Here is a 16,511-nt window from a genome sequence, read left to right on the forward strand (position 1 = left end):
AATAGTTCACTATTCTTCTTTATTCTCCTGAAGAAGAATAGTGAACTATTCGAAAGTGCACAAGTTTTGAGTCTTGTTTGAAAACCATTACAACTTTTGTATGTGATCCTGTGTGCTCACTTCTTAATCAGAACTTAAGAGATCACAGTATTATATATCCAATATCTGTGATACTATATTCTCAGGATGTGTGCACCACTTGTGTTGCTGTTGGTCAGCCTCATTGAAACATAAGGGAGGTTATTACCTCAATATACACCTGACTTGCCATTGGAGGATACTACTGTTAACATCCTTGCACAGTGTGCAACATTAAAGCCATAATCACCATGAACAGAACAGGTGTTGTTCCCAAAGAATGTCAAAGGAACAAAGGCAGCTAGAAACATGTTATGTGAAATTGCACATACTCAGAAATAACTGATAAAATTTGAATAACACTATATTAAAATGAAAAGGTAGGAACTCATGGTATGTTTATATACCACATATTTATGAACGTATGTGTTGTGTAATTGGTTAGGACAGTCTGACAACAAAGTATATTGTCAAGTTTAAGGGATTTGTTGAAAAGCAAGTGTGGTTTTCTGAACTTGCAATTTTATACGTTGAAATTAAATAGATAGAAAGATACTGGTACTGTTTGCATGGGAAACTGTATTACTTCAGACACTGAAATTAGGTGGTACACATATAGCATACATTTGTAAGTCTTCACATTATTTAACTTGGGTGAATATTTCTACAGGTGCATTGTTACCTAGATAGTAAATAGAAAACTGATTAGTGATTCAAAAAAATCCTGGAAAAAGAAAATTAACATTCGTACCAGAATTATTTATAAGTGATATTTATTTGTCTGCTGTTGTAATGATGATATGAGGAGTGATGTATTTAACAATGTCAGGAGATGTTTATTTAAGTAAAAGAACATAATTTACAAAATATTACTTTGCAAGAAATCATCATATATTTTTACAAAACAAAGGTTTTTGGTGGCTTTATATGATTTTAATCTTTCCACATAATCCCTGAAAAAGTTGATTAGCTATGTATTAGAGTTTTTGAGTCTACAACATTTTTAATGTGTTCTTTTTCATGTTTGTTCTTAATTCTTCCTTTAGATGGCTGTCATGGAGAGAGGAGCATCTTTGATCTTAATTGCTTCCTGTTTTGTTAGTTTTTTGTCAGTTTCTCAGCAGTGCAATGAAGCAGTGTGTGGATCAATTGTAAGCAAATGTATGCTAACTCAGTCCTGTAAGTGTGAGAAGGCAAATTCAACTTGCAGTCGGAATTGTTTCCTGTGTCTAGATGATTTGTATATAGAATGTTGCTCCTGTGTTGGTAAGTACACATCAAAATGTTTCAGAAAGTTTTGCCGATAAAGACATTGTAAAAAAATATTAGTTATTCTTAGCAAAGGATTTGCTTGTATATTTCTTGTTATTTTGAAATTACTTAAATTTTAAGATAATAAATAACAGACAGATTTGATAACATGAATCAGTTTCAGAATCTTTTTTTTTGTTGTTAGTATTCTCATTATATCCCAGTCACTTGAAGCTGTCAAGTCACAATGTTATCTTTTCAAATGTAGTTGTTAAGGCTTCTACGTGATTGTTGGTTTTACATTTTAGTTTATACAGTATGAGAACAGAGTTTATCTGTATTTTAGATAATGACTTCTTTTAAAATATACCTTTTGGATACAGGATTTATTCTTAAACTTGTACCATGTGAGAACAAGGCTATTAATACGATTCTTGATTTTTCATTTGGTTTCTTACCAGTTAAGAGCTAGGTTTCACATGATTTATTATTAATGTTTACATGAAATTGAATTCCACGTGATTGAATGGTTTATTTGTTTACTTTCTACCGTGTCAGAACAAAGTTCTTGGTGGCTAGAGCACTTGACTCCCAGTATGTGGGTCATGGGTTCGAATCCCCATCACCGAACATGCTTGCTCTTTCAACCATGATGTGTTATACTGTGACAGTTAATCCCACTATTCATTGGTAAAAGAATAGCCCAAAAGTTGATGGTGGGTGGTGTTGATTAGCTGCCTTCCTTCTAGTCTATCACTGCTAAATTAGGGAGGGATAGCATAGATGGCCCTTAAGTAGCTTTGAGTGAAATTTGAAGAAAAGCAAATGTCTATATAGTTGTTTGCTTACTTTTCAGTTTTTTCCATGTAAGGTAGGGTCTCATGTGATTGTAGGTTTTATATACTTGAACACGAAAGTGAGATTCACATAATTTAAAGCACTTTCCATAAGTTTCTGCCACATTAGAACAACATTTTGGGTGAAGTTCATAAGAAACTCAGTCCATAAGGTTCATTGTCATTGTTGTAATGATAATAATAACAATGAAAATAAATTCAATAGTATGCATAAAACTTTGGCATGCTATTGTTACTCTGAAATTTTAAGTCTGTAAGCTTGTTAAGGCAGACAGGACACAAACAGATACTTATGGGATTACTAAAAGCAGTAATCTTGGTTTAGACACACCCTTAATTTTTGTGCAGTAGAAAATTAAGGCTTAATTCTAAATAATTTTGACTTTTGGATATAGAGTATAAAAATTTGAGGAAAAGTTGTAGAAGTGATAAAGGTGCATCTGAAAATACATTTAGTGATATAGAAAAGGTTATATTCTGAAAAAATAAGCCATTGTATGAAATAAGTTTAGTTTTAAAGCGTGACAAATACATACATATTGTACTCAGAAAATCATAGTTTTCACCAAAGAATACATTTGTTGGTGACTTGCCTAAATCAAATAAAATTTTTTGTAGTATTTAGGGCCATAAAAATGTTTATGGTATTTTTGCATCTCCTTCAACAAACGTATAGTGGATGGCGAGCTAGTCTTATAAAGAAATTTGTTTCACACTGCTGGATGAACCATGAGGCAAATGAGGAGGCTGACTCAGAGCCTCTACAAATATTTTGTTCACATTATTTATGAATATTGTGATATTCAATTTAAATATTTATTTCTTATATTTGAAAGTTTGTTTTTAATACAATAAAGTTTTTTTTATTTCTTATATTTGAAAGTTTGTTTTTAATACAATAAAGTTTTTTAAAATCTTATATTTGAAAGTTTGTTTTTAATGCAATAAAGTTTTTATTTCTTATATTTGAAAGGGCCTCCAGATACCTTAATCTGGCCCTGAGTAGGAGTATATTCATTCTCTCACAGTGATCTGTACTGCTTTGTAGGAAGATTTACAAAAGTTAATCCAGTGAATTTTTGTAACCTGTATTACTAAAGACTGTACTTTTCATTTGTATCATAATAAGCCTTGTAAAAATTGATTTTGTTAATTGATTTTATCTTATTATTTTGTAAAGTTTAGAAAAGGGTTTCATGAATTCCATGAAATAATATAATGAACTTACGAATTATAAAATTTAGTACTTTGAAGACAAAAATTAGTTAGATGATAGTTATTTTTCCATGTTTTTTAGGGCTGTGTCCCAAGCCCAACGACACAGACACAGACATGAGTAAAAAATCTCATGTAGAAGATCTGTCTGAACCAATTCCAGTACTTTTTACAGTCTTAACTGAAAAGGAAGACCACAAGTTTCGGTGGATTTCCTACACATTTCCAGCTCACTTATCATTCATTACTCTAGCTGAAACAAATGACATCAAAGTTTCTTCTGGTAAGTTACATGCATCATTTATTTTAAAAAACACCAACAGATTATTAAGATATGAGACAATTTTGTAGGTTGGCTTCTTCTTTTCTTGTGTTTGATTCAAATTAATAATTTGTTATTCTTGAGTGTGCATGTTGTATATTTTGTGTTGCTGATTCCATTGTGTTTTGTTTTTTTATACTCAGACTTTTTATGCATATATATGTGTGTGTGTGTTTGTAGGAAAGATTCTTAGTCAAGTGACACTACACTCCCTTTCAGTCATGACTACCTTTAATACACAATAATAATTAGATCAAATTTGATACAACTGTTTTTGATAATGGTTACATCACTTAGAGTATGTTTCTTCACTCAGATCCTTTCCCATTTCTGCAGAAAAATATTCTTGAAAATCTTTACTCATAGTTTTAATCATTTATAATTAAAGTGATACATAAGAGATAGGATATGTAAGAGCTTTGATTCAAACAACCTAGAGCTGGTATCATGGAATTGTATGTAAGAAAATGTTTGGAGGTTGTGAGGGTGCTAGTTCTAGAGGCAGAATACTTGTACTAGTAAGCTGGAGCCAACACTGCCCTGTTTATATTGATTTTTATGCTAAACTAAAATTGATATGTGAGTCTCCTTTTAACTGACTGATTGGTGGATACCTGACCACTTGCAAAATATCATTTGAAACTGAAAGTATTTAAATACCCCAGGAATGCTCACCCTCGTTAAATTGCAATAGCAGACATTAAAAAAAGGCTATAAATCTTTTGTCCTCCGCCTGAATTATGCGCACTTCTTGCCCATTTGTTACATTTTACATAGAATAAACATTTTTCTTTCATCGGACATTATTTATATATATATATGAAATAATTTAGATGGAGACTATACTGGACAGAGATCTAATGCCTTATCAGCCATTACAATATTATGTCTCTTTATTAGGCAAAATTTACTGAAGAAAATATGGTTACAAAGCACACAAATTCCAGCATGGATAAGTTTGAGTTGAAATTGAAATAAAAAGTATTAGGATAGGCATAAGTTTGTAAAAAAACATATATAGTATGTCTGGATTTAGGAGACTCAGTTTGTAAATGATATTTCAGTAAGTTGCCATAGTTTGTATGTACTTTAATGGTCTAATCATATGTTCCAAGAAATACATGGGAATAGTGTAAGAAAAGAATATCTAACTGGCTATACTAACTACCAGGTTAATTTTTAGTTTTGCACTAAGTAGATATCTTGCTGTGATTGGAAGTTAATATTAGTTTCAATTATAAACATCTGTAGGTGGCATTTGTCTAATATTTTATGAAATAACCACTTTGTATGTTAACTAGTCTGTAATTTTGGTGTTAGGAACATCCGTGAAAGTGAAAAATATTGGAAAAAGTCCAATATTTGCTGATTACTGTAACAGTAAGCAATGTGAATATTTAATAACCCCAAAATGGCCTAGAATGCACCCGAGAGCACATAGAACTCCTGGCTTACAGGGGAGCGTAGGGGGCCTCTGGAACCCAGTACCAACAAAAGTTTCATTTCTTATTCTAATCCTTATAAAATTTGTGGTTTGATTCCTTATTAGACACATTTAAATAGCCTGTTGTAGCTTTGTGTTCGAAATGAATAAACTCTAGAAATTAATGTTTAATGAGAAAACTGCTGAATTGAATGAATAACCCATTCAAAAAATAACAACTGTTATTGTATTCTTTTAATTAATTAAACTCCATAAATTGTTAAAAGTGTAATAAAATTGGAATGTTTACGTTCCAACAGTGTGGGTGGATAATGAAGTAGATTTTGAGGAACAAGAGATAAACTGCACTGTTGCCTACATGTCCCAGTGTACATCATGGAACAAGTGTAAAAACTCTTGTAGATCCATGGGAGCAGCCAGCTATCGATGGTTCCACGATGGTTGTTGTGAATGCATTGGATCCACTTGCATTAATTATGGCATTAATGAAAGCAGGTAAGCTAGTGTTATAACTATATTTCCCTCTAAGATAAATAAGTCAACTAGTTTTTCAGAACATGGTAAAGACGTTACAGTTTATAGTGTTAAGTCTGACAGTTTTTATACAGATTGTCTTAAAAACAGCTGCTTTTGATATGTAATACTTCATTTTTAGTAATCCAATGGATTTTCAAAAGAAAATATTGTCTTGATTTTTCCATCATATGAATTTAGATGTTACAAATGTCCTGTTGAGAAGGAGGAAGTGAGCGAAGAAGAAAATGAGGTAGTAAAGACACATACAAAAATGTTTGGTGGCTCAGGAGAAAAGCAGTTTGGCAAACTTGAGATAACAGATACTGGAAAAAAGAATTATCAAGAACTTGAATCATAGGCTCAGTTTGAAATTGACCAAATATCCCACATGTTAAAAAAATGCCTAATAGAAATTTTAGTTTTTATGAGTCACTGTTGTCCGTGAGAGAAGCTTGGTAAAGCAGTAACTGACAAAGATTCTATTGTACTCAAATTTTACATGGATTTATTGCTTAACTAGCAAGAGCCACAACAACAACAAAAAGTAACATTTTATACGTACATATATATTTGTGTGTGTGTGTAGCAAAATCTTATCTTCTGTAAATGTACAGAATTTAATCAAATTTGTTATATCATTAAAAAAAATCTTTTTCTAACTTTTTCTTTAGCTCAGGGCATAACCTAAGTTTGTATTTGATTATTTTTTTCTTATCTCCTTACTCTATATTGATGAAATTGGCCGAGTGTTTGGTAAGGTGCACACTCTGATTAAATTAGCTTTCTCCTTAGTATATTTCACCTCTAGGATAAGGTACCTGTTAATAGTTATTGTTGATAGCTTTAGTGATTTTTATGATGTATGATACAGAATATAAAATCTTGATTTTAATGCCCTCATATTTCAGGTTCAGTGAGTATTTTTTTTTCCTAACTGTAAGTAATATGGTTGCAAAAATCAACTGATATCTCATGATTGTTCAGGTGGCCTTTGTTATTTTAAGTTGGTTCATGCATGTATAAAAATCAACTGATATCTCATGATTGTTCAGGTGGCCTTTGTTATTTTCAGTTGGTTCATGCATGTATTGGACATTTTTTATTGCAACACCATGTTTGAAATTATAGGTATTATATAGTTATCATTTTAGGCCAACCGAAGCAATTTATGTATGTGTATATGCAAAACCACGTAAAGAAGATTTATAAAAAGTATGATTTGTATAACAAGTTGTAAAACTTGTATGCTATGCTATTTTTATACATTTTATCATTTATCATCTTCACTTAACCCATTTCTTGTTTATAATTTATAAGCTTCACTAAACACATCCTAACAAGGCATGTTTTGAAACTTGTGTGTACTTCTTTCGTTTAAAAGTTTTTGTTTTTTTTCCATTGTTACTAAGTTTATTATTAATTGGCATGTTTGGTACTTAAATATTTTGTTACTTTGTTTATTTAACAGTTTATATTATTCATTAAATTAAATTAAGTAAAATTACATCTAACAAGCCTAACACTTAAAGGAAAGTATACAGACAGGAAGATAGAATTGAAAATAGTGTTAAAACTTCGAGTTAAAAGATCTCATGTATGGAATGAGTGCAAACCAAATCAAAATGAATTATTGGCTAATAAATAGAATAAAAAGAAACATTTCATTTTTAAATTACATTAAAATGATATGAATACAGAGGTTTTTAATGGCAGTGTTTTTTTTTCTCTTGATTTATTTATTTTTGCGTAAATATTTTTTTTTATCATGTTTTTTCTGAATTTTGTGTAAGTTTGAATTTTTCCTTTGTTCAATGTTCGTGTTATGACCTTTCAACTTAATAATTTCAAAAAAGTTCATGCTTTATAGTTCTTATTTAACTATTTGATGATGCATTGATATTATAACTCATGGTCCATTTTACTGCTCATATCTCAAAACATTACAACCCATAATTACTATTACTCATAGCTTTTGAGGCCCATAATTTGCCGTTCAAGCATGTGTGTCTTTTAAGGTTGCATGTGCCCCGATAAACATTTTTGTGGCACGCTAGAGACAAAAATGCACTATAAAGTGTAACATCTGGGGTTTTGGAAGGGGTTGGTTTGACGCATTTTATGATTTAACATGTTCATGGTTCATACATCTATTATTAAGTTAATATGTTTTTTAGTTTAATTGTTGCATCAAACAATTGTTACTTAAGCAAATATACTTAACATATTTGAACTTGTTCGTTACACTTTTAAGTATTACTTAATTTGACAAACTTAACCTGCCAATTTTTTTACCAATTTAATCATTCATTCTAGATTATTAAGACAGTTATAATGTAGCTGATATATTTAGTTAGATATTTCATCAGAATGATTTATTAACCGTGTAGTTTGTACTGAAATAATTTGATTCATTGTATTATAATATTGTAGTTTAATTTTGCATTTAAGTATTACTTTATTGTTATGAAACTTTTTGTATGAAATCTGCAAGTGTTGTGAGGTTTATGTAACCTAACTGATTTTTAAAGATTTAGATGTTAATTTGGTTTACATATTTTAATGTAAACATAAAAAAAAGTTAATCTCATGATTGTATTGTTCAAGCATTCTTTTTAAAATAAACAGTATGCTACTGTTTTGTAAGTATTAAACTACATTGTAATATAGAATAGAAATAAGTTTAAAATATAAAATTTTGAAGGGTTGTCTTTATGTCTTAAAAGTTCATATAAAAAATACATTAAATCTAGTTTTTCCACACCTTCTTATTGGTACTAAAACTACAGAGGTGGGTTAATGGTAAAGCAAATGTTAGTGGTGAAAATGGTTCACTTCTTAAAGATTAATTACATAGTTTTTCATAACTGACTCCTTCTGTGAAGTAGTGCATTCTTCATAACTTCGCATGTGAGTTTATATAATGATTTTTGTCAATCAAAGCATAAATGAGGAAGAACTGGTAAGCGAAGTGAGTCAATAAACATTTTTGCGCCTTCTGCTCCTTCTACTTAGGCATCTGTAAATCAAAGTAAAGTGTGATAAAGACAGATATTAAAATTCCTGTTTCCCAATGAAGCTGGCATCTCTTTTGGAAGTCTTACACGGTTCGGCTCTCATGAACTTTGAAACCTTCACAGCACTTTCTTTATTTACACATCATCTAAAGATAAAGAAAAGGATGACACCTTCCTCTCTCAGTAAAAATTTGTTTACCAAAAGTTACTATTGTATTTTCATCAAGTCAGATTTCCCAATCATCCTGTTTTAAGCCTTCAGGGCCTAAGTTAGCTCAGTTACATTCCATTAGTTCTAGATGACAAGAAAGATGATCTCAAGTATAAGGAAATGAAGATTGTCTTTTAGGAACCTTATGGTACTTTTGTTTAGAAACATTTTCTGTTGTTACAGAAATGAGGAAAACAAAAAAGATAGCATATGTTTCACAACGATTTCATTTATTATGACCATGATTTTTCTAGTAAAGGCATCATTAGGTGCAAACTGTGGTCATAATAAGTGAAATAATTGTGAAGTATGTAATTGTGGAATGTTATGAAGTACCAATGGCTTCAGGTATTAATTTCCCATTATCTTCAGAAATTCCGTTTATAAAGCCAACAGTACTTATAATATTTGGATTTTTTATTTATATTTTATTACAGAGTATTGTTAATTTGCCCAGTTTGAAGAAATTAAACCAAAGTTACACAAGGCATTGAAATAGAGAAAAGTTAAAATCTTCAACAAAAAGTAATTAATTAGGTGCTAAGAAATCAACCTTACTAACAAATGTAGATTATGTGTTCAAGAGATGAGAACCTAACAGAACTAGAATAATTAGATTTGGTTCATTTTAATGTATAGAGAAATTGAATTAGCCAACAGGGTCAAAGAAAAAGTATTAAGGTAGAAGTTAAACTGACCAACAATGTATTTTAAGATACAGAATAATTATACTGATCAACAAACAGTCGAGTAATGGATTAAAGTACAGAAAAAATTGAACTGAAAGACAATGTTAGTTTAAGTATTAAGGATAAATCAGAGATGTTTTATTAACCAACAAGAAGAAGACGGGTTCAGAATATAAATATTTCTAGCTTTAAGAGTGAAGCTTTAAATAAAATTCTATTATAATCTTTTTGACCTATATTCATTATCACAGCATATATATATGTAAAATATTTTACTTATTCGTAAACAACAGTATTGGTCCTAAATACAATAAAACATGTGACTGCTTGGAACTTCACACCTATAGGGGCTTTGCACTAGTGATTGAAAAAAAATTGCATTTAAAATAAAAAAAAAAATTTTTTTTCCTGCATAAGTGCAACAAAATATGTGATTTTTAATTCCTTGAAATAACGGGTGCTTCAATTTTAGCCTTAATTTTAAAAAATGGGGAGACTAGTCCTCTTAAACCCTCTCTTAGTATGCAGTCTTTAGTATTCTGAGTGACTTAGTTACTCAACTGTTTGCTGAAAGACCTTGCTGATAAATACACAAACAGTTTTCTATTGTTGCAGTATACATAGTTGTACTAACATGTATACTTAAACAGATTTAAAACATTTTGTAAAAGTATTGTACCCTTAACTAATAGAATAAGGATATATTTAAAGGTACATTAAAGGTACATTTGATGATAGAGTACACTATTTGTGCAAATATTTAATAAGTTTGGAATATCTGATTGTGTATTGTATTATTAATTTGATGTTTAGAAACCTTTGTGAGCATCAATTAGTTCTATGAAAGACTATTTTAAAGTAATTATATTACTGAAAAAATTTTGTGATTAGTACTTTAAACATTGTAATATATCTAGAGGTAGAAAGGGACATGCCACAATTTCCATCCAATACTGGTGCATAAAAATATTTTACACTGCAGTACTAATCGTACTTGTATGTAATGAGGTATGTTATGAAATTATTTTTTAGCATAAATAAAAGTTGGCAAAAGAAATGTGATAATGACTCATGTGTTCAATGGTTTTACAAAATGCTCAAGACTTAGTTTCTGTAACATTTAAGTAAACTAAGTAAGCTTTCTGGTGTTCAGTGCAGTAATTAGTTAGATAAACTTTGCAAGTATCTTGTAAAAAAAAAGTAAACATTTTGAATATTTTATAATGACAAATGTGATATTTATTTTTTCTCAATCCTAGTACAAATGAGAGTTTATATTTGTATTCTTAAATGAGGGAGTTTGAATCCAAACAGTTTATATGCAGAATAAATTTGATCTCTGTTTATATATTCATCATTGATAATATTTTTGTGAAAGTATGTACATGATGTTATCATCATCTTAGTCATTGTACTTTCATTCAATTCAAAGTCACTGTAAAGAACTTATTAGCACTAATGCAAAACATAGACAAAAAGGAGCTTACCTGTATTGTTTTATTATTAATATTCGGGATCATTCCATTATTATTTATATTGTAGTTAAAACACTTATAGTAATGGAAAACTTTTAGTATTGACATCTGTAAAATGTGGTTCTTCTAGTTGTTGCTGTGTTGCAGTAAGTTTAGAACAGATGCATTAAAACAGTTTTGAATATGCAACTCAAGGTCTGTGACAACTCAGCCATTATATTTATATAGTTGTAGTGGAAGAGAATGTATTGTAATTACATTTAACATTGCTTGACTTTGTAAGTAGTGTGATGCCACCAAAAATTTATTATTTTTGGGAAGGGTATGTATCAGCAAAATATTCATACATTCGGATCATACACATATGTCTAGATTGGGATTACATTTAAAAGACTGGAATATCCCTTGTAATTAATGGCATTGGAAACCAAAAAGAAGCATAGATCAACCTGGAGCACCAGGACCATCCAAAAAAAAGAGACCTCTAAGAAATCATACCACAGATGTGGTGAGCAAAGTTCAGTGGCATAAGCTGTCCACATGCCCTAGGCAACATTACACAACATATTCAAGAAGGATCTCCACCAGGAAAAGCAACACAAGTCACTTCTATGCCATACCTGTTCAACTGTGGCATACCTCAAACAACTTGAGAATGAAATGTGTTTTCATGTTATTCCATAAAAAAACATACTGGTGAAGTTGCCAGATGCAGCATGTATGTATTTTTGGAGATCGGAGCACTGGTAGATTGTTGTCCTTGTATATTAAATGTATTACAGAAGGAATGTAGGGAGTAGTTGTGTGCTTTGACATAACAGCCTTACAACAGAGCCTTTTGCATTGGAAACTACATTGCAGGGCTATTTTTAACATGCACAGCCTTCAGACAGAGCATGGATGAACATAGCGAAAAGAACTGTAGTGACATGGTGATGCACTTAAATTGTATTAATATAATATACTCAACCACTGTACATGAGTATTTTTATTGGCTCTACATCATTTTCGAATGGTACTTAAATTAAAATAATTTAAACAACCATGTAACTACAACATGTTTTAAGGATTTCTTTAGGGGTATTTTCTTATTCAAATTGTTGGTTAAATCACTTTGTTAAACAATAAAATCTCATTGACCCAAATTTAGAAAATAATTTATTTAAACTCATGATGTAATTGCCAATAATGGAAACAAATTTTATTTGGAAGTTCAAGACACTAAGAGAATCCTAATTCTGAATAGGTCAGTGAACTATTGAAAACATTTGAAACTATCCACTTCTTTCTCCACAGTATTGTCAGGTATAGAGTAATTTCCTACATATTAAAAATTAATATTAAATTAACAGTTGGACCCTAGAACACAAAATACTTGCAGCTTAAAGTCTAAGAAAAATCTATTCACTCTGAAAAATACACAAAAAAAATGCTATTTTTGTTTTCAGGTGCACAGGTAAAAGAAAATTCCAAAAACACTTTATATATTGTGATTTCAAAATAAAAACATCCTTATAATCTGAAGTTTTGCCCCTCACTTCGATGTTTTTTGGATCTTCTACTTTGATCCATTGTAAACTTTTTTGCCTTGCACATTGTGATTTGTTTCATTTTGAGACTTTCTTCTTCAGAGTGATTATTGGCTCTCAAGAAAACAGATACTCTAGTCCCCTGGTGAGACAGCAGTATGTCTTTAGATTTATAATGCTAAAATCTGCAGTTCAATTTCCCTTGGTGGACAGGCAGATAGCCCAATGTGGCTTTGCTATAAGAAAACAGATACTCTGGTTTTCACGATTCCTTTAAAATCAGGATCATGTTTTTACCTTGCATTCTTCCATATTTGCAGTTCTCACTAATGTAGTTTTTATTACCATGTGGCTCTTACTTTCCCTTGACACCTTATTCTGCATTGCTGTGTTACAAAGTGCTCACTCCCCTTTTCAGTTTGTTAGCTGACTTTAGAGAAGGTGCTTCCATGCATCATTTGTCTTTGTTGGATTTTGTTGCTCGTTTAGAAGAAGCATGTTTGCAGGAGCTGATTGGGGTTCGATTATTTCAACTTATACCTGGTTATCTGACTTATATACAAACTTGAACAATTCAATTTTTCTTATACCTGTATGTCCGAAACCCTTATATTATTATAAATTGTAACTATTCTTAGTAAAGTTTTGTGTGTGTGTGTGTAAGAGTTGTCAAAGTTATTTATTGTCCCAGAGACAAAAGTTTTGAAGTTGCTATGAGTAGTCAGACACTCCCCCCCATTTTTTTGACTGGGCATATACATATGTTATTATTTTGTATTTATTTAATTTTCCTTTGAATAGTGTATATAAGTATATCCAGTCGTGTAATTAGTATTTAGGTTTTTTGTTTGTGAAGTGCATGTTTGCATTTTGTTTAGTTTTATTGAGATTTCCATGTGCTATGTATATGTAAAGTTTCTTAAAGATACTTTCTATGTATGTGAAACATATAAACATATCATGTGTTTTCTACCTCTTTGTGTTAATATAGAAATATTTCAAAATTTGTTATTTCTATGGGTATATGCAGTTTCCACATAACAAGTTGGTCCATAAAGTCGATTTCTTTTTGCTCTGACTACTTATTATTCTGCATCATTCACCTAGTGTAGCACTTTTTTGCCTTCCTGTGTGAAAGATAGCTGTGTGGCATTTTCAGGTCAAAGTGATTTCCTGAGAAATTTCAACTGATAGGAATACCTGTATATAATTGAAGGTTCAGCTTAACGATTTAAAACTCCCTGAATGAGAGTATTTGTATGAAATTTTGGAATTAGTGTAGAAGTAGTAAAATATGAGACTCTGGACACTTTAAATTAAATAAACAAATTCTGTAATATACAAAAAAGAAACACTTGAAAACAGTGCATGATTACATTTAACAACAAACAGTCATCACTCGAAATTATGCAACCATTAGTCTTGAAGAGATGGATTTGCGATATGGATTACCTCACCCCAAAATTTTGGGCTAACTTCGAAAATTCTTCTTTCTGCAAAAACTGATACGAAGAAACCTTCCACATTTCAAACATGGTCTTACTTTGTCCAGCAGATAGCGTTACTTCGTGACCTCTTTTTCCCTTACATCATTGGTCAGCTTTCAGATTCAGTTGACATTATACTTTAGCCAGCAAAGGATATTTATAAGTAGTTTTAACCCAGGCTCAAAATACACTAAAGAATCCTTGCAGGCCGATGTCAGCTAAAGAAAGAATAAAGGGCTGATGTGGCTAGAACAAGATAATATTAAACACCTTAGACTATGTGTTGCCACTACGACAGTGTGTACACTAAATAATTAAAGAAACATATCACTATAAATGGTAGAATAACATCGTATGCTTGCATACTACAGGTGTAAGTGCACCTGTAGTATGTGAACTTAGACATATTTTCAATTGGTAGTCAGGTTTTCTCTCTTATGCTTCATTAGGAATGACCATGTGAGAGTTCTAGTTACTCTGGGTAAGTCTGACATTGAAGAATTAAGTAAGTAATGCAAGATCTATTCAAGCTAAAACATGATCTCGGTAGAGTTTTGCTTATAGTTTGATCTTATAACTCTCCTATAAAGACGACTCTGTTGTGGCAAGTAAAGTAAGTTTTACAGTGTTCATTTTCTCTTTATTTCACATGAACTTGAGGCTACAGAATTATTCTGCGGTAAATATCGTAACAAATCTGTTATTCAGCAGACCTATATTGGTCCAACCCTCATCTGAAGGATACAAGTTTAAAACCAATTGTTCAGTGGCTCAAGACAAGTGAAGAAAGACCTTTGTAGCGAAAAAATTGCTCCACACAGCCCCAAAATTAACGTGTTCTGTGCACAGTGGGATTCCCTATATTTACAGTAAGGGTATTATATCAGAAATTGGAAGATACCAGCAGAAATAAACAATGATTACAGTTGGTACTTCCACAGTCTCTACATTCTGAATCACTCTGTCATCCTTCCAACAGATGGATACGTAAGTGTTAAGAAGACACTGGAACGAGTAAGAGAACTCTTGTCTGAGTTAGGTGCTTGGACTCTATGGATACGCATAGTAAAATGTATGAACTCTGTTGTGAACAAAAAAGATCTACTATAGAAACAACATGAGCAGCTAGAACAGTATTGTGTTGGAGCACCACTGAAGATAGTTGCTATTGATGTGGTTGGTCCTTTATCAGTAATGGTGGAAGTAGATATATTATGGTTGTGATGGACTATTTCACCAAGTAGCCTGAACCATATACTGTTCCCAACTAAGAAGCAGAAGCTATTTCGAAAAAAACGTCAACGAATTTGCCACAAAATTTTCTCTACCTATGGAGCTTAACTCGGATCAGAGATGGAACTTTCAATTAGACTTATTTGCGTAAATGTGTCGGATCCTTAGGAAAAAAATACCAGGCCAATAACCCTTCATCCATCTCCTGATGGCATGGTGGAGAGATACAAATGCATACTGTTAAATCAATTGGCCACATATATGGATGAAGATATTCCACTGATACTGATGAGTAGAGCACTAAGTGAAACTACCATCTTCACTAATGTTCATGAGAAACTGAAGGTGTCATTGGACCTTCTGTACTCTCGTTCCGAGAAAAATCAATCAAAAGAATCTTACACAGAATATGTTGAGAGATTAAGGAAAACCATTGATGACATTACCCGAAAAAACTTGAATCAGCTAGTGATCAAATGAAAAGTCGCTATGAGGTTACTGCTGATAAGACTGAATTCTATCGATGTGACATTGTATGGCTGCACAATCCCCGCCACAAGAAAATAACTTTCTAAGTTAAGCAGGTATTGGGAGGGAGTATATTCTCTACCAAAAAGAATTGATAACATGGTTTACAGAATTCTGAAGGACAAGTGGTGCAAGCCAAAGGTCGTCCATCATGATCATCTGTTAAATTACATCGGTGAGAGCATGGTTAATTGTGTACCACAAGAAAATAACTTGTGAGTGAACCTCAATTGACTGTAATTTTTTTTTTTTAGTTTTGTGTGTTACAATTGTTTTATGGGGCTTCAGAGTCCAAGAAGGAGTCATTGTTGTAAGCTATGCTTTTAATGGAATTTATTTGTTATCTAGGGGGAGCAGCCAAGGGCGTCCCAGGAAAAAAATTATGGGGCAAATAACTCAGTTTGAAAAAAATTATAAAATCGAAATAGTTTTCTTTTATGAAAGATTGGAAGTCGCCAGATTCCGGGGGGGGGGGCGACAAGTGACCCCCTTCCTGCGGGCGACTATGAGAGCAGCAGTTTTTTGTTAATGTAATCATTGTAATGGGAGTTTAAATTAGTCAAAAAATCTAGAGCAGGAATATATTACAAACATACGATATTACGTAGCACATTTAGCGTAACTGTAAACTTAGGCTAACAAGTTAAAACAGTGTTCAAGGT

The 16,511-nt window shown here is 31.6% G+C and overlaps 1 protein-coding gene across 2 annotated transcripts in view; it reads left to right on the forward strand.

Annotated features, from left to right (window-relative positions):
• Positions 1-7,414, forward strand: part of LOC106469139 (twisted gastrulation protein homolog 1-like) — a 12,994-nt gene extending 5,580 nt beyond the window's left edge. Inside the window, exons 2-6 of one of the 2 annotated variants that reach the window (XR_002612809.1) lie at positions 1,125-1,344; positions 3,484-3,684; positions 5,467-5,662; positions 5,882-6,667; positions 6,736-7,414. Coding sequence is in view for 1 of the 2 variants with exons in the window: in XM_013929602.2 (XP_013785056.1) it covers positions 1,125-1,344; positions 3,484-3,684; positions 5,467-5,662; positions 5,882-6,041 (777 nt within the window). In the remaining variant the exon portion in view is untranslated. Of the gene's footprint in view, positions 1-1,124; positions 1,345-3,483; positions 3,685-5,466; positions 5,663-5,881 lie in introns of both variants that reach the window. The other variant, XM_013929602.2, reaches the window with a different exon arrangement.
• Positions 7,415-16,511: the final 9,097 nt, after the last annotated feature.

Source organism: Limulus polyphemus, unplaced genomic scaffold (assembly GCF_000517525.1).
Source record: "Limulus polyphemus unplaced genomic scaffold, Limulus_polyphemus-2.1.2 Scaffold3322, whole genome shotgun sequence".
In the NCBI taxonomy this organism is placed as follows: domain Eukaryota; kingdom Metazoa; phylum Arthropoda; class Merostomata; order Xiphosura; family Limulidae; genus Limulus; species Limulus polyphemus.